This window comes from Rhineura floridana, chromosome 13, assembly GCF_030035675.1.
Source record: "Rhineura floridana isolate rRhiFlo1 chromosome 13, rRhiFlo1.hap2, whole genome shotgun sequence".
Taxonomy (NCBI): Eukaryota; Metazoa; Chordata; class Lepidosauria; order Squamata; family Rhineuridae; genus Rhineura; species Rhineura floridana.
The window spans coordinates 38,300,132-38,323,988 of NC_084492.1; the positions used below are offsets into that span (position 1 = coordinate 38,300,132).

Below are 23,857 nucleotides of genomic sequence, written 5' to 3' on the forward strand. Positions count from 1 at the left end.
CTGCTTGAAAGTTTACCACCACACCACTGATGGCAAGAGATTTGAAGCATGAAAAAAATGAGGTATTTTTTCACCTAACATGTAATTAACTTATTGTATTTGCTGTGCTAAGACAGGGTGATAGCCACAAACAGACAAATTCATGTACAACAGAGAAGGAGGTCTCTCAATAGCTATTAGTAATGATTGGCTTAAGTAGAACCTCCAGGTTCAGAGGCAATCTACCTCGAAGCACTACATGCTGGGGAGCAGCAGTTGCCTCTAAGCCTTGCCTTGGAGCTGCCTGGAGACACCGAATCGGTCACTGCTTGACAAAGGATTTTTTTCCTGAGCTTTTCTTATAAGACGCGTTTCTGATGACCAGTGACTCTGTGGGAATTGTGCTTTCCACTATAGCAGGTCCCTTGGCTCACTCCCACCCCTGCTTACCAGACGGCGTTTGCTCAGAAGACACTTCCCTTCCATGCCGTGTTCTGGATTGTGCAAGTCAGAGGCAGGAAACCGTTTCTGGCCCAAGGGCCACATTCCCTTCTGGGCAACCTTCTAGGGGCCGTATGCCAATGGCAAAAGTGGGCGGAGCAATACATGCAAAGGTGTGTGGTATGGGGAGAGATCCGAGGGCCAGACAGAGAAGCTTGGGGGCCGCATTTGGCTCCCGGGCCCAACATTCCCCATTCTGGGATAGACGATTTCTAAGAGGCTGTAGGACAGCAGATGGCTGGTGGAGCTCCCCAGACACAACAGACCTATGGCACTGTAAACAAAGTAGTCCAAGTCCAAAATGTTTTCATAGAGAAATAAACTTTTAATTTAATTTACGAAATAATTCCATTCTGGAGGAAACAGGTGCATCCCAATCTGGGCAGTGTTCCCTCCCATCATTAGGTGTTTTTTTTTTAAAATAATAAATACATTTGCATAAATAACTTAATAATTTAGACATAAAATTAGATATTTAGACATAAAAATACATTAATCAGAAACACCATGAAACAACAAATAAATACAACACCTATCCATCAGATATTTCGACATAAAAATGCATTAATTAGAACTCCATGAATCAAATAAATAAGAGCGCCAGTCCACGGTGAAAAGCCAAAAAGTACACGCCACTTGTTGGGAGCAGGACAGGCCGGGCCCAGCTGCTGCTGTGTGCCAAGTGTTCCACACACCCACAACCAAACCATGGAATTGCCAAACCCGGCATGGGAGGCACCATCCAGCAAATCTCAGTTTTCATGTAAGAGAGAAGAGCCGCTGCTGCCAACATGAGGTCGGAAAAATGCAGGCAACTCCTCTCAACATCACTGAGAGCAGCACCTTGCAGGGGGTGGGGGTCACGGGCTGCTGCCTCAGGGGTGGCAAAGGTGAAATTTACTATTTTTCATATTTAAACCCAGAGACGATACAGCCGTAGCTGGATAAGGCAAAAGACTTTGGTAGCAACAGAAAAGTATCTAGTGCCAATCATCTGTTGCAGGTCTCCTATATTGGAAAAGAAGATCCAGCAGTTGAGAGTCTCTTTGCCAGTAAAATCCTCATCCGGCGCCTTCCAGGAAAGGAATCCAGGAAGATTCCTCAAAGACATGAGATGGAGCTATAGTGGAGGACCACGTTGGGAACCAGGCATGTCCTTGCAAGCATTCTTACACAGCACGGTTGCACTGTGAACTAGCTGCTGCCTGGCACACTGCCCACAGTGAGCACCCCTTCTGCCTGTGGCATGAAGCTCAGGACACTGACCACAGACAGCAGCAACATGGGACGGAGCTGTAGGTCTCCTTACAAGGCCTGTTTCTGCCACAAGACCAGCCAGTTTCTCTTTTGATGCAATTGGCAGGTCAGTTTGCTGTTGGCGGCACACCAGCACACAATCGACACCAACAATTATACCATGCCGCAAGGTTGGCTGTGCTTATCGGCTGCACACCGATGTACAACCAAGCTGCGGGATTCTTGGCCACCTCACATGGATAAGCTAAGCTCAAAGCCCCACACTTAAGAGACATACTAAACCCCCCCCAGGTGAGAATGAGTAAGAAAAATGGGTGTCTCTTTTCTTAGGGGAGGAAAACTTTGTGGAGGAGAGTGGAGGGCATGTTTCATCACAGCACTCGCACTTGGCAGCAAGAGATTACAGACATGGGCTCAGCAAAGTTGTGGCAAAGCCCTGAGAACATGCCCTTTGCTTCCAGGCAGCGAGAAGGGAGATAGCTAAATAACCACAACAACTGACAAGCACTTGAAAAACCTCAAATATAAATAATATAAATACAAATAAGAATAAATAAATAGTTCAAAAGCAAGTGTATGGGAAGGAACTACCAGGATCAGTCCCTTGAACCGATCCACATTTTGCCAGTGGAAGCTAACAGATAGCAGCTGTTAGTCTTAAAGGCTTTCCCCAATGCCAATCCTCAACCAATGCCTAGGCTACCATTTGGTACCCACTGGACTCATTCACTGGCTAAAAACACTGACAGGCTGGAGCAGCTAGGCTGGCTCATTTCACAAAAATTGCACAGAAGGGTACCTGCACATTTTGTTTCATAACTTTTTTTCTAGGAGGGCTAGAGACTCAATTTCTTTTTAAATGAAAGCTCAGAGCCTGGTGTTCCTGTGAGGTGCCCATGAAAGCCTTTGCAGGGGCCATGGGGCTGGGTTGGCAACCCCTGGCTTAGGCCACAAATATTTGTTAGTCTTTAAGGTGCCACAAGATTCTTTATTGCTCTTGGGGCTGCAGTTTCTTGCCTGCTCCCATCCACTGGAAGCGAGAAAGTGCAGACATATCCCAAGACTGTCGTCCAATGGGTGGGGCCAGGGGCTGGAGGTGAAGCTTTAGGCAATGAGGCAGAGTAGGAGTAGAAACCTAAATTTGGATAAAAATGTCTCCCTGACTTCTGGTGATGGCCCAGAGCTTGGGGCAGCAATTTTGACTAAAGGGGCAGGACCATAGGAGTCCTATAGTTGAAATGACAAGTGCTTTAAAACAAACACAATGACTAGGGTGTGAGATGCTGGTGCATTCACACAAGCAGATTTCGATTTCGATGCGCTGCATACGAAACCACTCCATAGGAGCTTTGGATGCACAGGCCGTTGTCTGCTCAGCTGCTGGACCGGGCGAGGACGCAGGTGCAGGCCACAGGCACATCAATGTACTTCACTTCATAGGTAAAGCCAACCGCACCGTCATGTTGGCACGGCTTGCGACGGAGCACCATCATGTTCTGGAACACCTGCACGGAGTTGACCGAAATTGTCTCGTCTCCCGACTTGATGTCAATGCACCCTTTGCAGAGGCACTCCGCAAAGGCCAGCTTGCGAGGATAGCGGTCCTCATCTTCATCAATACTATTTTAAAAAGCAGGAAGAAAAAACAGTTAGGTGGACTAAAAACAAACAACCTCCAGGTTTAATATCATTGTAGCTGTTTTGGCTTCTCTCTCTCCCCTTCCCCCAATTCCCAAGCAATTCCCTAGCTTGTTTCAAATTCTCATTCTTGCCAAGAAGAATTTGATGCCCTGCTGGATCAGACCAAAGGCCTATCTAGTCCAGGAGCCTGCTTCCCACAGTGGCCAACTAGATGCCTCTGGGATAGCCACAAGCAAGGCGTGAGTGCAATGGCCAACGTCTGCAGTAGCTGGTATTCAGATGCATGCTGCCAAATATATATCAGGGGGATACAACACCCTCCAGGTGTTATAGTGAATGCTCAGGGATGATGGGAGTCCAGGAACATTTGGAAAGCACCACATTGGCAACTCATACCCCATGATTTTGCTTAATCCTTTTTAAAAAGCTTTTCTAGGCTAGTGACCATGACTATACTTTTAACAGCTAATTGCACATTGTGGGCTTATTCTGAGCCCAAACACACCAGAGAAGAGCCAGCAGTGGCAAGAGAGAGATTGGGAGAATTTTGGAGAAGAGCCAAATAAAACCTAGAGAGTCGCCATATAGATTGCAGAGGACTATCGTTTGGTCGCAGTGCTTGGAACACTCGCAGCAGCTCATCCACTCTGTTCACGTCTAGCTGTGCCCTTACCGGAATCTCCACGGGGAGATGGAGCGTTCGTTGACTTCTCTGTTCAGAGTGCCCTGGCTCTTCAGATTAGGGCAGCCGTGCTCGTGGTGCCTCCGGTGCCTCCGTTGGCTGGCCTGATCACCCTCCAGGTAAGGCACGAGTTGCAAGGGAGCGTGGTGGTCCCATCGCTTCGCCCTGCTCCGGAACAGTGAGGACACATACTCGTCCTGTCCCTCTTCTGAGAGGAAGCAGTTCTGGTGGCGATGACGGCCACCTGATCGCTTGGCTTCTGCCCAGGCAAGAAAAAGAAGGGCAAGCAACAGGAACCGCTGGATGAGGAGAAAGATACACAAGTACATTAGAGAGATTAAGGATGGCGGCTGGATAGAGAACTGTGCATCCCTGCTAGGATTGACTACATACCTCGTTCGACTAGCGTGGAACTTTTTTCATATACGTCACATCCACACCACACATTTAAAGCACCTGGCTTCCTCCAAAGAATCCTAGGAACTGTAGTTTACCCCTGACAGAGCTACAATTTCCAGCCCACTTAACTATCACTCTCATGATTCCTTGGGGGAAGCCATATGCTGTAAATGTATGACATGGATGCGACCAAAGTGTGCAGGAAACAGAATGCACACGGTCCCAGCCCAGAGAGAGAACTGACGTTTTGAGATATTCTTCCTCCACTTAATCATCTATTCTCTCCCCTGTACAGAATGTTTAGATTGTAGGCTAGATGGGGCAGGGACCCATCTCCTTATACTCTGTAGAGCACAATGTATACAGACAGTGCTACATGTATGCATTTAAAGTCTCCCGTCTTACGTTTTGCTGATGATTTTGAAAGGCAGATGTTAAAGCCAAATGTAATATTTTCTTCTTTGTTTGCTTGGTATGCTGTTGTATGGGGGGTGTTATGAAATACCTTCTCTCTAGGTTTGGGGGGGGGAACTGAAGCAGTTAGGGGCCATAACTCAATGGTAGACCATCTGCCTTGCACACAGAAGGTCCCAGGTTCAATCCTCAGCATCTCTACTTAGGACTGGGAGAAAGCCCTGCCTGAAACCTTGGAGAGCTGCTGCCAGTCAGGGTAGACAGTACTGAGCTAGATGGCCCAGTAGCCTTACTCAGTATAACACAGCTTCCTAGCTTCCTAATCCTATGCGCCATAGGGTGCGAGCACCATCAAACACAGCGGGACTTCACTTCCTTCAAGTAAACAGCCATAGATAGGATTACACTACACACATCTGCATTGTATTAGGCTACTGGAATTGTCCCAATGAAGTCAGTGAGGCTTACTTCAGAGTAGATGTGGACAGGATTGTACTTGTCAGTTTCCCATCTGTCTCTCCCCCCCCTTCCAGACTTGTCTTTTCCACTGGCCCATAATAAAGGAGTTGAGTGTGTTCTGCTATAACTTTACATATTTCCATCTTTAGGTAGCAGGATTATTTACTTAGCGATTTTTTTTAGTTGACTTTATCAGAGGGAAATAAGCCACAAATGAATCAATACAGTATATGCTTAAATGTTATAATCCTCTGATTTTTAAGCCACGCTTTCTTACGAGTAAATCCACCTTCATTTGAACAGAACATAAACACTCTGGTACAGCTGCATTCCTAAGCACGCTTACTAGGGAGTAAGATCCACAGAGAGTAATAGAGTTTATTTCCGAGTAAAAATGCACAGGAATGTGCTACAAGCATGCTAAGGACTGCAGCTTAAAAACAAATAATATTACTATACATGTATCTGGCCAAGTACTGTGAGAATAATTACTGTCAATCCGTTAGCAATTTGACAGTCTGCCTTTCCACATGCATGAAGTCATAAAAGCACTTTAAACAACAAACAACAGACAAGAAAGGAAATTTTGTCTGAAATAAAACAAAGGGATGACTAACCCAAATTAAGGCGGTATTCAGCTAAATTCTATGAGAAGAGTTCCACAGAAATTTATGAACCTAAGTTAGTGTCCATTAGCTTCAATGGGTCTACTCTGAGCAGGACTAGCACTGAATACCACCCATAGAATCGCAGGGCAATGTGCATCATAACACCCTAACACAATTATTAAGTCATTTGTCTATCCTGGAGGACTACAGGATGCGATTGCAAAAAGAAACTGATCCAAATTCCAGAGAGGGTTCTCTTCCGTTTTTAAAATAAAGAGATTTTCCCCCGCTTAGGCAAGTGGGAAAAAAATCTATGCTTGCAATTTTTTTTAAAGTTTCTTGAACGACTGAGAAACGGAGTTATACTCTTCTCATCACCATCCTCAATGATGGGCGTTATACTCAACAGGTGCAAGCATTACGCCCCTTCGGGCAAGTGAAGGGCCTCTCCCGAAAACGCACCGCCGTCCTTTTAAAGCAAAAGCATCTCCAGCCCCCCCCACGCCCCTTCGGGCCTGCCGGCAAGCACCCACTACCACGCTTCATGGGGGGCTGGAGGGCCCTGGATCCCCCACAGAGGAGAGCCGGGCTGCTCCTCCTGCCTCGTGCTCCAGGGCAAGCCGGCCGGGGCGCATTTCCCTCGGGCGCCTGGAGAGGGCAGGGGCGGCCTCCTTACCATCCTGGCTGGTTCGGCGCTGCTGTTGCTACTGATGCTGAGCCGGCTTGTCCAGGAGCCTCTGGAGCCCTTCTCGCCCTCCTCTTGGCCGCTAGTCTGGGCCCAGCCGCCCTCGGGGTACGATAATCCGTGGCAAGGGCCAGGTGCTCTGAAGGCAGCATGACACCTGCCTCCATTTATACGCCGGCGACAGGGATGTCACACACCTGGAAACTCCAGCGGATCTGCCCTCCTCCCTTTGGGGAAATAGTTGAGGCTACTCACTTCCTCCTACCTTACGGAGCAGGGGCTGGTTTCTTTCTTCTGCAATCCTCTGGCATTCGCCAAATAGTTCGGTTACTAGGATTACTAACCCCGCTACGAGCGCCGGTTGAACCACAGGGGGCGGCCGTCCTCCAGGCGCACGCCGAGACTTTGCTTCTGGCCCCGATCTAACTAGCTATTGGGATTGGGCTTTTGTGGTTTGGCCTAGAGATCCAAATGGCTCTTTGGTAGGATTTGTCGGGAGGGAGGGGGGCGCCCCTGGTTGTCGTGGGGCATGGGGAGGGCATATAACCCAAGGAATGATGCTGGTCGCGCAAGCGCTCGGTTCAGCACTTTTCAAGTGAGGCTTCTTCTCGCCTTCAAGTGCGGCATGCTGGATGGGTTCAATGGGCATCGCATTCATTGAGAAGCAGTAGTAGAGTGGCAAATTCAAAAGTGCAAGGTCCCTTCGTGGCAGTCACAGACATCATCACCCCTTTTTTGCTGCTGGGTTGGGAATGAGATCCTTGTTAATGCCTTCTCCCACAACTACAGATATCTCTAGGAGCCGATCAGCATGGAAGGGGAGAGTGTTAGCTGCTGAGAAGAGTCATCTCAGTGGCTGACTCATCTCCTTTCACTCTGATTGGCTGTAATCAGCAGGAAAGGACAAGAAAGCATGTTAGGAGAGTCTTCTCAGTGACCAACACACTCGCTTTTCCTGTTTATTGGCTCATAGGATGCTGGGTACAAGGGACCCTGCTCCCAAAAATGTAAAGGGTCTAAGACACACACACCCGAGACCCTGGACAACCTTAACCCTGTTGAGAAGGCATCCCAAAAGTGAATCAAAATACAAAACTCAATGTTTGCTAGGTTCTGTAACTAAGTAGTATGAGATCCAGGCACCCAAACATTCCTTTTTGTTTTGGGTGACATCGTTAGGTAAAATGCTAACTCTTCCCCCCCCCCCGCAGCATATTTTGGGGATGCACCAGTTACTGAGTTCCGCAGAACTCTTTGTCATATGGAGTGGAAATGCAGAAGATCACAGGGAGACAGAGAGCAAGTGAGCGTAGACAGATATAAGGGGCATTTGGCTGCCTTTTATTCCATTAGTTGAAGGGATCGGTGAGACTCCAAAACTTGCATAGTCTGCAGCCATCATAGCTTGGCCTAATAAAGAAATGTGGGTGGTATTCAACACTAGCCCTACTCCGAGTAGCACCACTAAAGTTAATTGTCATGGCTAAATTTGGTTCATTACGTTCAGTGGATCTACTCTCTGAAATAGGACTTAGTTGAATGCAACGCTATATATCTGAAAGGGGGAGAGGGAGAGGTACAAGATTTTTAACTGGGTCCTGTTCTGTTCTGTTCTGGGTCCTGGAAGGATGAAGTTAATCACATAAGCCATATATTTTGTACAGTGACTAAGAGCCCATCCAGATGACTTGTTTATTTAGCATTCATCCTGATTTGTTTGCACAAAGCTTACGTGCAGCTTAGATTATGTCTGGTCTTATGATTATGAGCATTTGGTCCGATTTGTTTGCGGTGCAGATATATGACAATGAGCATTCATCCTGATTTGCTTGTGGAGGGTTTATACAGCTTCCCATTAGTCATTCTTTCATCCCACTGTTTTCAATGCATTTCCCCACCACTTTCCAGGCTGTAGAAAGCCCTTGTCCTTTTCAAGAGTGGATTTGTTGCACTAGGGCTACAGAGCCTTTTTAATCCACTTTAACTCAATTAATACTAGCAAAAATAACAACCATGCAAATCTGAAGTCCTGGCATGTGCCTGTATCCTTCCCGCAAAATACTTAATAGTCTAGAGGCCCGAACATAACAGATGTTACGGCCTTAAAGCAAAATGTTTTGGCTCCTGTAATGTTTTGCTTGAACACTTTGCTATCATTGTTATGTTAGTCACTATAATAAGTATACATTATTTATCCTGCTTTGTGGCCCTTCCAGACACGTGTTTCATTGCAGGTATATTCTGCATTCATTCATTCATTGGCAATCACTCGTGGCTGAGTAAGATTGTCTTCCAAGATAATTTGGTTAGAAGACACCTGTGCGTGAATTTGTTTTATGTGGGAGATCGGCGCACAACGATCAACACACAGTCTTGACAGAAAAAGGCTTTAATCCAATAGCATGGGTACCACGACGATTGGAAGTCTTTTATCTGCTGCAGCCTTCATCCGCCTTCACAGCCATTGTAACGTACACATTGTTATCCTCCGCCTGTTCTGCCGTTGAGGACATTCTTGGACCGTTCTTTGTCTGGTTCCTCTCCCTTGACCTTACCGCCATGCGTGACCCTGCTGGGAGTACATGACTCCCGATGGCTTCGCTCATAGGGTTCATTGGAACACGCAAGCCCACTCACCACTACAAGGTGACGATCCATCACGTGGGGTATATTCTGCAACATGTTCTTGACCCAATAATGGTGCAGTTGTGGCAGATTTGTTCTGTTTTAGTTTGTTCTGCGATGCTTACCCAATACTACCACATTATTGCTGCTGGAGCGGCTATAGCGCAACCATAGTGGGACAAAAATAAACCAGAACATTTGTGGCATAAGCACTTATGGCAATTCAGCAGGAAGTTCAGGATGTGCACTGACTGGAAATGAAACAGGGTGATCGCCCTGAAACTTCTGCAGGCACAAACAGTATTGAAAGCGGGATTGAGTATAACCGCCCCGGTACCACCATGAGCACAAATCTTCATGAATGAGCAAGAAAAATGAAGTCTGGAGGAGCCCCGTATCTCTTTTCTTGTGGAGCCTCTGCTGCAGAGCATTGCCTTCAGAATGCGAGTAGGCTGATGCTGCTATTTTATTTATCGCTGCTTGAAGGAAAAGCAACTTCTCACTTTTCTTCCAAGGGAGAATATGGGAGGGTGGATGCATATCTCTTTCTGTTCCCCTTGTTAATGTACTCCTTCCTTCATTTTGATCTGTGGCCCAGTGTGTTATGCCAAGGGCTCGTGGCTGGTAGGCAGAAAGTGTTTTTAAAGTTTTCTTTTTATCAATACCTCTGCACAGTCCTTAACCAAAATGGAGGCAATAGTCAAGAAATCAGAAGAAGGCTAGGACTGGGGAGGGCAGCTGTGAGAGAACTAGAAAAGGTCCTCAAATGCAAAGATGTGTCACTGAACACCAAAGTCAGGATCATGCAGACCATGGTATTCCCGATCTCTAAGTATGGATGGGAAACTTGGACAGTGAAAAAAGCAGACAAGAGAAAAATCAACTTGTTTGAAATGTGGTGTTGGAGGAGACTTCCGGGAAGGGTGACTTTGCCTGTGCCTGCCTTTGAGACGAGCTCTCGTCTCAGAGGAAGCTTTTTCAGTTTTAAAATCAGTCAGAACGTTCTTTTTGACTGGTAAAGATTTTCTCCCGGGCAGGGAGAAACATAGAGATTAACCTCAAAAGCCTGTTTTTGTTGGGAGGACTGGATTTCATTAATTTATGAGAGAAGGTTCAGCCAACAATGCCGGACGGACTTCCAACAAGCTCTAACTGATTAAGCGACACGTTTATCTTTTCTTCAAAGAAAAACGGACTTTAACAGGCAAGCATCCTTCTTTCTATTTTTTTTTCACTTGGTTTAAATTGTTGCAGCAAAAAGAGATTTGTCAATGAATCAGCTATAAAGAATTTCTGGGTGAGTTATAACTCTTCTCTTTTATTCACGAAATTAAGGAGGAAAGAAATTGAAAAAGCTTATCTTTGTTTTTATTGCAAAAAGCTGGCCTGGAAGTGCATTCTAAAGATACAAACGGAAGAGGGATTTCTATTTCGAGGAGGAAAATAAATAAATAAATTTGATTTATGAACTTTGGAGTATTATAAGTCCGGGACTATTTTCTTTTTGGTCTATTTCATTTTGACGAATCTACTTGTTCACGACGCCACTAACTGTTTTGAAGCTGGGAACTAAATTTGTTTTGTATTCCTGAACATATAAGAGATAAGGCAGGCTGTACTGTCTACACTGTGATGTCATCAAGCCTGGAATATTAACCCAATTGTGGCTGAAATAATTGTTGTTTTCGTGGTTTTAAGAATGGCAATCAGGAAAGTGGCTGAGACCATGGAAGAAATTATGTTTCAGAAAATAATGGATGAGATTGAGATAACGAAACAAACCCTGAGACAGGGTAGACAGGAGATGAAAACTGAATTTGGCAAAATGACGCAGGAGCTTAAAGAAATAGGGGATCTTGTGAGAGAGGAGATTGATGAGATTAGAGATGAGAAAAGAAAAATTAAAGGGAAAATACAAGCCCTGGAGATTGGAACAAATGTGGAATTGGAAAAAGATTTGGAGTTTATGGATATTAGAAACAAAGTTTATTGTTTGGAATTCAACGTTGTCTCTGAAGAAATTAATGAAGATATTAGAGATAAAGTTATCAAGGTCTTGGATAATTTTCTGGACTGGAATGATGTGATGGAGCTTGACATAGAAAAAATCTATGGAATTAACTACAGATATGTGACAATGGAAAAATTCTCAAGAGATGAGCCAGTGCATTTTGTAAAAAAGAACAGAGATATGACTTTACAACAATATTTCAGCAACATATTCAGAATTGATGGCAAGGAAATATTTGTGATAAAGGAAATTCCCATCAGACTCTTATTATATGACTATGGCTATGACAGCAAGATTATTATGGGATACTGATAATGGAAGAATGGATACTGAAATTACTGGACTGAACAGGACTATTGAAGATGGAAGATGGAATTAATATTGATAATGGAAGAATGGCTATTGAACTTATTGGACCTAACAGATCTGATGAGATGGATTAATTGATATGTTTATTTGGACTATGGCTATGACAACAAGATTATTATGGGATACTGATAATGGAAGAATGGCTACTGAAATTACTGGATTTAACAGGATTATTGAAGATGGAAGATGGAATTAACATTGATAATGGAAGAATGGCTATTGAAATTATTGGACCTAACAGACTTGAACGAGATGGATTAATTGACATGTTTATTTGGAGAAAAATTGAAAGATATATCTCTCAAGGAATTGAAACCTCTCTTTGACTTTTTGTGGAAAGAATAAAGTAATGTTTATGAGATTTGATGATTAATTAAGATTACTACTGGAGGAAAGTGATTTTATAATATAATTTAAGAGACAGGATTGTTATATATTGTAGACCTATAACTGATCTGCGACAAATCGGAAGTCAACATTTTATTTTATTGTTTAATTATTTTTTGTTTGTTTGTTTTTTGTCTTGGAAAATTTGAATAAAAATTAATGATAAAAAAAAGAAATGTGGTGTTGGAGGAGAGTTTTGTGGATACCATGGACTGCGAAAAAGACAAATAATTGGGTGTTAGAACAAATTAAACCAGAACTGTCACTAGAAGGTAAAATGATGAAACTGAGATTATCATACTTTGGACACATAATGAGAAGACATGATTCATTAGAAAAGAGAATAATGCTGGGGAAAACGGAAGGGAGTAGAAAAAGAGGAAGGCCAAAGAAGAGATGGATTGACTCCATAAAGGAAGCCACAGACCTGAACTTACAAGATCTGAACAGGGTGGTTCATGACAGATGCTCTTGAAGGTTGCTGATTCATAGGGTCGCCATAAGTCGTAATCGACTTGAAGGCACATAACAACAACAACAAAACAGACAAATTACAACACAGAAAAGTACTGAACTCCCCCCCCAAAGCCCCCCTTTAAAAAAGCCCTAGTGAATCGTGGCCTGAGCACCAAGGTAGTACCAACCTTTGCCAGCCTGGTGCCCTCCAGATGTTTAAGATGGCAACTCCCATCAGCCCCAGCCAGCGTGGCCACAAACAGAGGTCTCAACAACTCACACAAGGCTTTTGTTGGTGGAGAAAGCCCATCACATCTTCAGCTGAGAGTCCTCAAATAACTGAAGTATCAAGGGGGTTTCTTTTCAGCCTCTAAAGCTGGGCTGAGGAACCTTCGGGCCCTCCAGATGCTGTTAAGATCCTACTCACATCAGCCTCAAGCCAGCATGGCCAAGGGGCAGGACTGACGGGCGTTGGCACCCACTCACATCTGGAAGCTCCCCCTCCACCCCTGCTCTAAAGCTTTCCTGAACCTGTAGGATGCAAACCCAGTGGTGGCTGGTGCCCATTGGGACTGGTGGAGCGGAAGGCAGGGAGCCCAAACAGCAGGTGGAGCCAGAGGTGATGGCAGGCCGACAACCCCTGACTGGAAGAAGGCAGGCAGGTGGGGGCTGGCAGACAGCAGACTGAGGCTGGCGCGGTAGTGCCCCACTGACTTCTCATCCATGGTTATGGATGGCCCATGGAATATCCATCTTTCCATTGCCTAATAGTTTGTCAGACAGGTTTTGTCTTTGTGGCCAGCCCTTTATGCTTCTACGAGACTCTGAGTGAAATGAAATAAGGAAGTGGAGAAAGTTGGATTCTCAGCCCAGGGAACTGGATGAGAATTCCCATCCTCAGCGTGAAAAGTATTATTTTATACTTGCATTTTCCCAACAAGTTAATTTTCAGTTTCTGAATGCATGTATTTATTTTGCAAAACAGGTTTGCCCATTCATTGATGTTTGGTAGGTCTGTGTTTGCTCAGTTAGCTCATTCACATGTTTTTCCATTGTTAGGTATGCCTGGCGCCAACATTATCTTTTTGGCGCCAGGTCAAAACTCTCCTCTTCTCCCAGGCATTTTAGTATGTGTTAAAAATTGTTTTTTAACTTTTTTAAAGAATTTAAAAATTTTAAAGTTGTTTTAAAGTGTCTAAATATGTGGTTTATTGTATTTGATGTATGACTGTTGTGAACCGCCCAGAGAGCTTCGGCTATGGGGCGGTATATAAATTTAATAAAATAAAATAAATAAATAAAATAAATAAAGTTAGCTTGTGATGTGCGAAAACAAGCAGAAGCACAAGGACAACAGCTGGGACAGAGCAGCCTTCACCAACCTGTTGCTCTCCAGATGTTGGGGACTACAACTCCTGTCGGTATGGCTGGTCCAAAACATCTGAAGGCTGCATAGAGTGTAGGACTAGAACGGTGGAGGAGATCTGGGTTCAAATCCCTGCTTATCCATGAAGCTCACTTGGGCCATTCGTTATCTCTCAGCCGAATTAACTTCACAGCATTGTCGTTGGGATACATTTGGGAAAGGGGAACCACATCCCCCCTGATCTCCTTGGAGGATGGGCAGGAAATCAATCCACCAATCAAGCATACTAACAGCCTTGCTAGTCCGGGTCTATTTAGTCTAGTACCCAGTTGCTAACAGTGGCTATCCAGATGCCTCTGAATAGCCCATAAGCAGGGCAGGAAGACATCAACCCTCCCTGTTGCTTGTCCTCCAATAGATGGCATTCAGAGGCAGACTGCTTCTGAACATGGAGGTTCCATAGCCATAAATGATGCTCCATAAATGTGTCTGATTTTAACATAGGAAGCTGTCTTATCTTGGGCCAGACCAAAGGCCCATCTAGCTCAGTACTGTCTACACTGACCGGCAGTGGCCGTACGGGGTTTCAGGCAGGAGTCTCTCCCAGCCCTGCCTGGAGATGCCATTGGGGACTGAACCTGGGACCTTCTGCATGCAAGGCTCTTCACACTGAGGCCTAGTGTCAATATCAAGCACTTGACAGAGCCCTTATGCCCCAGCAGAGCTGTCCCCTGCCTTGGCTGCACACTTGTGAGCACATTTACAAATTGGGGGAACTCACACTTCTCTGCTACACAGTGCTTATCTGGTTTATCACAGCAACAATTCTGCAACGTTCCCATTGTGCAGGTGAAAAAGTGAGGCTGGGAAGAATAGTTATTTATTTAATTATTTGAGTTATTTGTAGTCTGCCCTTCACTCAAGAATCCCAGGGCAGCAAACAATACCTTTTTTAAAAAATCACAATTAACAATACAAATGTAAAACAAATCAATCAGCATGATAAAAAATAGTAATGATCACAAATAAAAGAGGCAGCAGAAGTGAAAATAAAAAAATGAATAGGGACTTGCTGCAGGCTGCACAGCAAGACAGGCCAGATTTGTGTTCCTTTGCTGCATATGAGCGGCTCCTTAGGGTGAGGTGGGGGCTGAAGCGAGACTAGGTGCGGGGATTAATCTCTTGCACTGGAAAAAGGCAAACAGTGATCCCTCTGCTATGGGCTGACCACACAGCCTTGGCCTAATTTAGGCCCAGCTCTCTCCGTATGTGCAAGGATTGCACCCCTGTTGACCTCCTGCCTCCCCAGACACTTGGGAAGGATGGGGGGGGGAGTTAACTGGCCACTTTGTGTGCCAAAGGTTGGGAAAGGATGCTCTAGAGTTTCAGGCAAGAGCAACTCCCATCCCTATCTCGAGATGCCAGGATTGAACTTGGGAGTTTCTGCATGCAAGACAGGTGCCCTTCCGCTGAGCTATGGCCCTTCCCTTCTCCCCCCCCCCCTGCAACCCCACTGGAAGAGGCTCACACATTGCAGCAGCAAGATGCTGAGGCTAGCTGCCGCAGCAAACAGACCTCCATGTTTTCCTGGATTGGATGTTGGCAGTTGTGCATGCACAGGCAGGCCAGGCTCCCTCTTTCAAGGGGTTAATAATGTGATGCCAGAGCAGCCCTGGTGTCGAAATTAGGTGAGAAGTCAGCTGGAGTCAGAGCAGGTGGTTGAACTCTTTTGGGTCATGGGATCTCCTCGTAAACCGGCTGCGCAGGGCAGCCGCTGTCTCGCTCTCTCTTGCTGGGTCGCATCTCTGCCTTTGTGTGTCATTCACCCTCTCAGTGAGCACACCACATGCTTCCACCTGCCCGGCTCAGGGAAAACCCCTCCACGTGGCATCACACTGCCCAATTCCGTCTCGGTTCACTCCAGAGTGATGAGGAGGCAGGATGCTGTTAGGGCTGGCTATTATAACAGTATAACTTTCCATGCCGCACATTCTGGAGCACCAAAGAAGAGAAGGCCACACAGGTCACACATGGGCACAAGGGGTCTGCATGCACTGCACACCATACATTTAAAGCGCATGGCTCCCCCTAAAGAATCCTGGGAACTATAGATGACTCCCAGCACCCTTAACAAACCATGGTTCCCAGGATTTTTTTGGTGGGGGGAGGTGGAAGCCGTGTGCTTTAAATGTATGGTGTACAAAGCTGTTTCTGCCATAACCTCTATCTAGGTGGCCACGCGTGAGCTCTTCTCCCTTGCTATCTCACCCCCCCTTCCCTGTCTACAATATGGAGAATAATAATAATGATCCACCTTGCAGGGTTGTTGGAAGGTTTACAACAAAACCATGCATGTGAAATGTTTCAAATATTCTTTAACAGGAACACAAGAAGAGCTCTGCTGGGCCTGGAGCACGCTAAGGGCCCCCCTTGTCCAGAGTTCTGTTCTGACAGTGGCCATTCAGATGCCCCCAGTGGGAAGCCTGTAAGCAGGACCCGAGTGCTGACCCCAGTAACTGCTAATTAGAGGCATACTGGTTCCAATAGTGGAGGCAGAATTGTGATGATGATGATGATTAGTGAATATCTGAGCATCTGGGTGCTTGCTGCTTGCTCTTCTGGGTTGCTGTCTTTTGAGACCCTGGTAAGTGTTGCAAGGAGTGGGACCCCTTCCCTGACCCTTGCTCCAGAGAGAGGCTGCAGTTAATCTTGAAGCCTCTTACGTCAGCTCCTGGTTGGGTCAGGAGGCATAAAAGCCTGGCTGCCCTTGGGCGGCAGGTCTGCTGCCAGTGGGGGTTGCCACCAAAGGGGTGACACCAAAGGGAATTGTCCCTTGGGGAGTTCCTTAGGGAGTCCTGAGGGTGAGGGCGCTACCCTCTTCTATTCCTTTCTTTTTTCTAACCAATCTGAAGGAAATTGGTAGTGGGAAGGTGTATGGCTCATGTGTAGTTCCTACCCAGGGTGAGAGCCTGTGCAGTGAATGATAGGAGAATGTCTCCAGAAGCCTTCAGAGTGAGAGTCTATAACTGGCAGAAGGCTGGCCCTCCCTAAGTGTGAGACAGAGGGGAAGTAGATGTGCCCTGTGTGAAAGATATTGAGTGGGTCTGACTGTTCCCAATTCTCGCAGAGGCCTACTGGGATAATCGGTTCAGGTAAGTTTTGTTGGTGGGTTCTTGTTGGGTCCATATCAGGTGTTTAGGAGGAGTCTTAGTAGGGAGGAATATGGGCGATGCCACCCCAATTTCAGTGATCACAGGTAGAGGGAAGTATAGCCATGGGGAGGTGGTGAATTACCATAGAAGATGAGGGCAAGGCTGGAAAGCTTTTAAAAAATATATTTTAAAGTCTGTTTTTATGATGTTTTAAAGTGTTTTTAGTGCTTTTGTTTGCCACCCTGGGAGGAAGGGCGGGATATAAATATAAATAAAATAAATATATATAAATAAAATAAATAAATAATATTTTTATTAAATCTTCAAAAAAGGACAACATACAGCAGGTTATGTTAACTTGTTGCTTTTCTCAAGTAAATAACTGAACACAAAATATAAACGTATGCAGCGTGGTTCTTTGAAAATGTAACATTATCAAATAAATTCCTTGGAGAACATTATTCATATTGTAAGCATCTTGCTGACATCAACGTCTTTCTCGTAATACATGTAGATAACCTCTCCACATAGTCCCATGCATACATGGAGGACAAATGGTCCCTTCTTTCTTGTTAACAAAACTGATGAAAGGAGACTATATTTTCTCAAACTTGTCATTTTGTGTTAGACCACAAGCCACCCTTCTATACTGAGTCAAATGTTATGATAAGGCGATCTCCCACACTCTTTCTAACCAGCCCGAGTGTGAGGGACCTGTAGGATCCCTCCAATGTCTTGCTATTTCCATGCGGGCTGCAGTAAGCAGTGATGCAGTCAGCTCCCTGTGATCTACTTTAGGATTCAAATTGCTTCCCAGTGAGATCAGCGCCAAGGATGGGTCTTTAACCACATTCTGAAGCGTAATTTGGGATACTTCAGTGAAGATAGATGTCCAAAACGTGGACACCACCCCACAATCCCACCATTAATGCATTAATGTTCCTTGCTCACTGCAACCCCTCCACCATAACAGTGACACTTGACCTGTAATGCGAGAGAGTCTAAGTGGGGTCCAGTGCCATCTTAATAAGGTTTTGATTACTGCCTCTTGTATACGAGCAGGTGTAGTTATCGGGGGGGGGGGAGATGACCACAGATGATTCCATTTGGTTTCATCTTCCCAAGCCTGACAAAAGGTATCAGTGTTTCCCATTTTATCATCAGCTAGTATCTTATATATAAAAGAGTCTGATCCTTTCAATGCAATGTTTGAGGAATGTTTCTGTGTTTTAGCGCTGCCTTTCACCATGTTGTCCCTGTCCTTGTCTGGTGAGGAAGACAAAAATGCAGTGTTTCCCCATTCACGCTCAGCTTTGGAATTTTTGAATGCTGCCAAAGTGTGCTCTTTAGCGTTCTCTATATGTGGCTTACTTTTAAACATTCAGTCACTCAATTCTGCCACCTTTTATCACATTTATCGTCCCATAGCTGTTGGAGCTAATCTATCAGGCTTCCATTCAGCTCTAGGCACACCCCTATTATGATTATTGTTGTTATTGTTAGTATTCCTACGGCCATACTATCCTGAACACATCCGATCTCGTCTGATCTTGGAAGCTGAGCAGGGTCAGGCCTGGTTAGTACTTGGATGGGAGACTGCCTGGGAATGCCAGGTGCCATAGGCTTAGAGGAAGGCAATGGTAAACCACCTCTGAATACCTCTTACCATGAAAATCCTATGAATATATCCAAAAAAGATTCATAGGGTCACCATAAGTCGTAATCGACTTGAAGGCATATAGCAACAACAAACATTTTTATAACAACAACACCACCCCAGGTGGTTGTTTGGGCTCTGCTTAAAAAACTCTTAATAAAGGAGAGGCCACCACATTGCATGGCACCTTGAGTCTATGTGAATGAGGGCAAGGTACACAACGTTTCGTAACAACGTTATTTAATAACTACTCAGGCTTTTCTCTTTCTCTCAATGACTTATGTGAGGCTCCCACACAGTCACCAGGCTGGGACCTGCTTTGTTTTAAAAAATGTCACAGCAGCACTTTGTACCTATAGACCATACAGGTAGCATATATAGCAGGGGTAGCCAACGTTATACCCTCCAGGTATTTTGGACTACAGCTACCATCATCCTCAGTGAGCATGGCCAATGGGCTAGGATGGTGGAAGTTGTGGTTCAAATATTTGGAGGGCACCACATTGACTATTCCTGCAGTATAGTATGTTTTCGTATGTATGTGAAAAATCCACAGAAATTCATGTACTCTCCTAACCATGTTTGCAGAATTTTGCATATGCACTGGAGCTTGTATATCACTAGCTAATTAATTAATCCATTCCTTAATTAAGAACAGTATTTATAAAGCACCATGTCACCCAGTTAGTAATTGGAGTCTTTTTTGGAACATGGTAGAATACACTTGAGGCTTGTATAAAATAGAAGAATATATGAAACACAGGTATTAAACCACTTTTGGGGAAAAAAGCAAAGGAAAAAGGGAAGGTCCACAATTGTACATCAATTAAAAAGCAATAGTAGATGGTATTAAAACAGGGTGACACAGAGATCAGTTTCACATTATGGAATGTGCCACACAAGTGCAAAATTGACTGTTGGGTTCTGATTGGTGTGTCCAGGATAGCCTTGTGGTACAGTCCTCCTGGGACCATCCCACTTTAGAAAGCAGGTGGAGGGTCACAGCAAGTGCCTGATTGCCACCTGTCAAAAACTCCCTGCACATAGAGAGCTAGCTGGTTAGAGGGTAGAAACACACTCACTGTTATGCCAGTTGCAGTGTGTCTCCATCTCTCTGTTCTGAAAACGGGGGCACACCACGCTAGCCAAACCCTGCCCCTTTTTACTGTAAAACCTGGTGGGATTGGCTCATGTGTATTTTTTAAAATTCAGCTTCAAAGAGATTTTGCAACTGATTGGCAGATCAGCCTGTTCCCCCTCCAGGTGTGGGTATTGGATGTTCTGGGGACTAGTGGGTTTATTTACAGCCAGAGAGAGCTAACCCAAAAGCCTTCTTCACCATCAAGGCTTTCCACAGGCAGAGAATTCTGGATGGGGGATATGAGCAAGGAGTCCCCAAATGGTATTGGCGTTGTATACTTTAATTTTTTGCACCCTGGCCTGGTGGCTGGGAAACTGCTGAAGAGCGCCACCCTCCTATTTCATCTCTGTATTTTATTTTTTTTACAGGGAAAAAATCTTGCAGAGGTTGCCCAATGCCCTCAGCCGGTACAGTAAATTGCACAGGGTCTGACTTTGCTTGAGGGATTGAGGGCCCCGCGTGGAAGCTTCCAGCACCAGCACCACCACACCTCTTGGCAAGCCACATGCCTGGAAAGGCTCGCCTGGTATGTGCCTGCCTTTTGTTAGAGGTCGAGCGAGCGAGCTGGTGAACAAGGCCACCTGGGGGGAAAACCGCAGGAGGGTACGAGGAAAAGGCAGCTTCCTGGGCCATCATCACATGCCTCATGTTAACTCGTGATTTTTCGGGGGCCACGGCTTGCTTGCTTGGCTAAAGCAGACTCTTGTCAGAGGGACATAATCTGACTTCACAGCTTTGAGACAAAGTGAGCAGGGACGTAAAATCAGGCAATTGAAAGCAGAGGTGGCTCATTAGTGGCCCTCCAGATGTTGCTGGACTCTCCCTCCCGTCGCCCTGGCCATTGGCTATGCTGGCTGCTGGGAACTGGAGTCCGACAACATCTGGAAGGCCACATGTTCCCTGCCCACGATTTAAAGGATAGCAAAAGAGAGAGAATCCTGAACGATGCTAACACATTGAGAGGAACAACATAGGAAGGTGCTTCATAGTGAGTCAGACCATTAGGCCCATTTAGCTTTGTGCTGTCTACACTGACTTGCAGCAGCTCTCCATGGTTTCAGACAGGGGGCATTTACCCAGCCATACCTGACAATGCTGGCGACTGAACCTGGGACCTTTTGCATGCAAGACAGATGCTCTGCCAGTGAGCGACGGCCCTTCCCTGGGTTATTTTAAAAGTCCTTGTGATGCTTCATGAAGCTGATGAAGTGGACTTCATCCTCAAAAGTTTATGCCATAAAGGGTTTATTTGTCTTTAAGGTGCCGCAAAACAGTTCACTGTTCTAGTCACATGCCAGGCGGCTGCCAGGTTAATAAATGTTACAGTGCAGTGGGATGATTATAATGATGGCAATTATTGCTTGCTCTTCACCAGAAGATCCCAGGGCAATCCTAAAAACTCTGCATTGGCTGCCTGTGTGCTGTTGGGCTTGAGTCAAGGTGTTAGTGATGGTTTACAAAGACCTAAAACAGCCTTCACCTGGCTGTTTTGAACTATGGCTCCCATCAGTCCTAGCCAGATGCTATGTGGGAACTGTAGCTCTGGGAGGGGAATAGGGGTCTCCTAACACCTCTCAGCACCCTTAACAAACTATAGTTCCCAGGATTCTTTGGGGGAAGTCATGACTGCTTAAAGTGGAGGGACAATGGAATCAATTACCTAGAGAGGTAGTGGGCTCTCCGACACTGGAGGCATTCAAGAGGTAGCTGGACAGCCATCTGTTGGGAATGCTTTGATTTGGATTCCTGCATTGTGCAGGGGGTTGGACTTGATGGCCTTATAGGCCCCTTCCAACTCTACCATTCTATGATTCTATGACTCCCCTATAAGGAAAGGTTGCAGCATTTGAGGTTTGCTAGCTTAGAGAAAAGGTGAGTCAGAGGTGACATGGTAACAAGTCTATAAAATTATGCATGGCCCAGAGAATGTGGATAGAGAAAAGTTCTTCTCCCTCTCTCATAATACTAGAACGTGTGGACATCCAATGAAGCTGAATGCTGGAAGATTCAGGACAGATAAAAGAAAGTTCTTCTTAACAAATAGTGAAACTATGGAATTTGCTCCACAAGAGGCAGTGATGGCGACCAACTTGGATGGCTTTAAAAGAGGATTAGAAAAATCCATGGAGGAAAAGGCTATCAGTGGCTCCTAGAGAGGTATGAGAAATGAGTAAGGGTGCAGAATAATGGGCTCAAGCTGCAGGAAGCCAGATTTCGACTGAACATCAGGAAAAACTTCCTAACTGTTAGACTGGTACAACAATGGAGCCAATGACCTAGAGAGGTAGTGGGCTCTCCAACACTGGAGTTATTCAAGAGGCAGCTGGACAGCCATCTGTCAGGAATGCTTTGATTTGGATTCCTGCATTGAGCAGGGGGTTAGACTGGATGGCCTTATAGGCCCCTTCCAACTCTACTATTCTATGAAAACATCTGGACGGCACTGTGTTGGCTACCTGTGACAGACATATAGGGAATTATGCATGGCATGGAGAAAGTGGATAGAGACCCAGTGCCTGCAGGAAGAGAACATCGCCGCCCAGGGGAGTCTGCTACTGCTGCTGCTGCTGGATCACCACCTCCACCACCCTTCCCTGTGGGACTTCTGCCTGGCAGATATGCATCTTGCAGGGCCAGGCCCCAGGTACCCAGCCAGCTGTGACTGATTTCCACCACCTGTCCCTCTTTGGAGGGATACATAAGCCGGCTGGCTGAGGTGGCCTGGGTTTTTTGTGTGTGTGTGCTGGTTGTGGGTCATCCTTTTTTTTTTTTTTAATTTAACATTTTAATGTATTGTTTTTATCTTGTACGTCGCCCAGAGTGGCTGGACAACCAGCCAGATGGGCGACTAATAAATTTAATAAATAATAAATAATAATAATAATTTTTTTTTTTTACTCTTTCTCAAAATACTAGAACGCAGGGCCATCCAACGATGCTGAATGTTAGAAGGTTCGGACAGGCAAAAGAAAGGATTTCTTCACACAGCACTGAGTTAAACTCGAACTCACCCCCACAAGAGGCAGTGATGGCCCCCAATATGGAGGACTTTCAGAAAGGATTAAACACTTTCATGGAGGGTAAGGCTCCTCTGATAATGCAGGAAGAGCATAGCTGTTGTGGCTAGTAGCCTAACCCTAACCCTTTTCCGCTACGAATTTGTCTACTCCTCTTTTAAAGCCATCCAAATTGGTGGCTATCGCTGCATCTCTCTCTTTCATTAGGTATATAGGACCACAGGAAGCTGCCATTGGTCCATCTAGCGCAGTATTGTCTGCACTGATTGGCAGCAGCTCTCTGGGGTTTCAGGCAGGGGTCTCCCCCAGCCCTCCCTGGAGATGCCAGGGCTTGAACCTGGGACCACCTGCATGCAAGGCAGATGCTCTGCCACTGAGCTACAGCCCTTCCCACTCCAGCATCCCGATGCCAGCTGGGGCTGATGGGGTAAGATGTAATCCAGGAACATCTGGAGGGCCCCAGATTCCCTATCCCTCCCCTGCTGTAACGTCTTCTAACTGAAATGTGTGTACATTCCCTGGCATAAACACATTCCCCCTGTTTATTCCTGCTTCTTTCTCCCATTGTCTCTCCTGTGTGGAATTTGAAATTGTAAGCTGCTCAGGGCAGGGACCTGTGCTCATGTAGTCTGTTAAGTGCTCTTTAGTACACAGCAGCTGCTATGTAAGTAATAATATGAATACTTGTCATGCAGGAAGGTGTCAATCTGATTTAGAGTTGGGGGCGGGTAGGAGGGTCCTGACCACCCCAGCACCTGTTCACAATGTTGAAACCCCACTGGTCATGACTTAAAATGTGCAGAAGTTCTCTCTCTCTCTCTCTCTCTCTCCTATTTAAAGAAACACTAGGGTGAGCAGGTGAAGAGAAGGAGACTGTTCTTGGACCCCCATGATCAGCGGTGGCTGCTGCCCATTGTGTGTGACAGAGCGGAAGGCACGGAGCCAAGGACAGGCGGAGCCAACCCATTTTAGTTTTGTCAGGGAAAAGTTGTGGGGAGGGAGCACAGAAGGGGAAAAATATACTTCTAAGTGGGTCAAATATGCTAGGTGG

At 45.6% G+C, this 23,857-nt stretch overlaps 1 protein-coding gene and 1 pseudogene across 1 annotated transcript; one reads left to right on the forward strand and one right to left on the reverse strand.

The window, feature by feature from the left end:
- Positions 1–997: 997 nt before the first annotated feature.
- IL17C (interleukin 17C) lies at positions 998–6,819 on the reverse strand. Its single transcript, XM_061594060.1, has 3 exons — positions 6,617–6,819; positions 4,052–4,359; positions 998–3,357 (listed from the first exon to the last, which is right to left on the reverse strand). Exons 1-3 carry the CDS (start codon positions 6,617–6,619, stop codon positions 3,111–3,113), a joined length of 558 nt encoding a protein of 185 aa, XP_061450044.1. The 5' UTR covers positions 6,620–6,819; the 3' UTR covers positions 998–3,110.
- An 11,678-nt stretch (positions 6,820–18,497) lies between these two features.
- On the forward strand, positions 18,498–18,616 carry LOC133369483 (5S ribosomal RNA; annotated as a pseudogene).
- Positions 18,617–23,857: the final 5,241 nt, after the last annotated feature.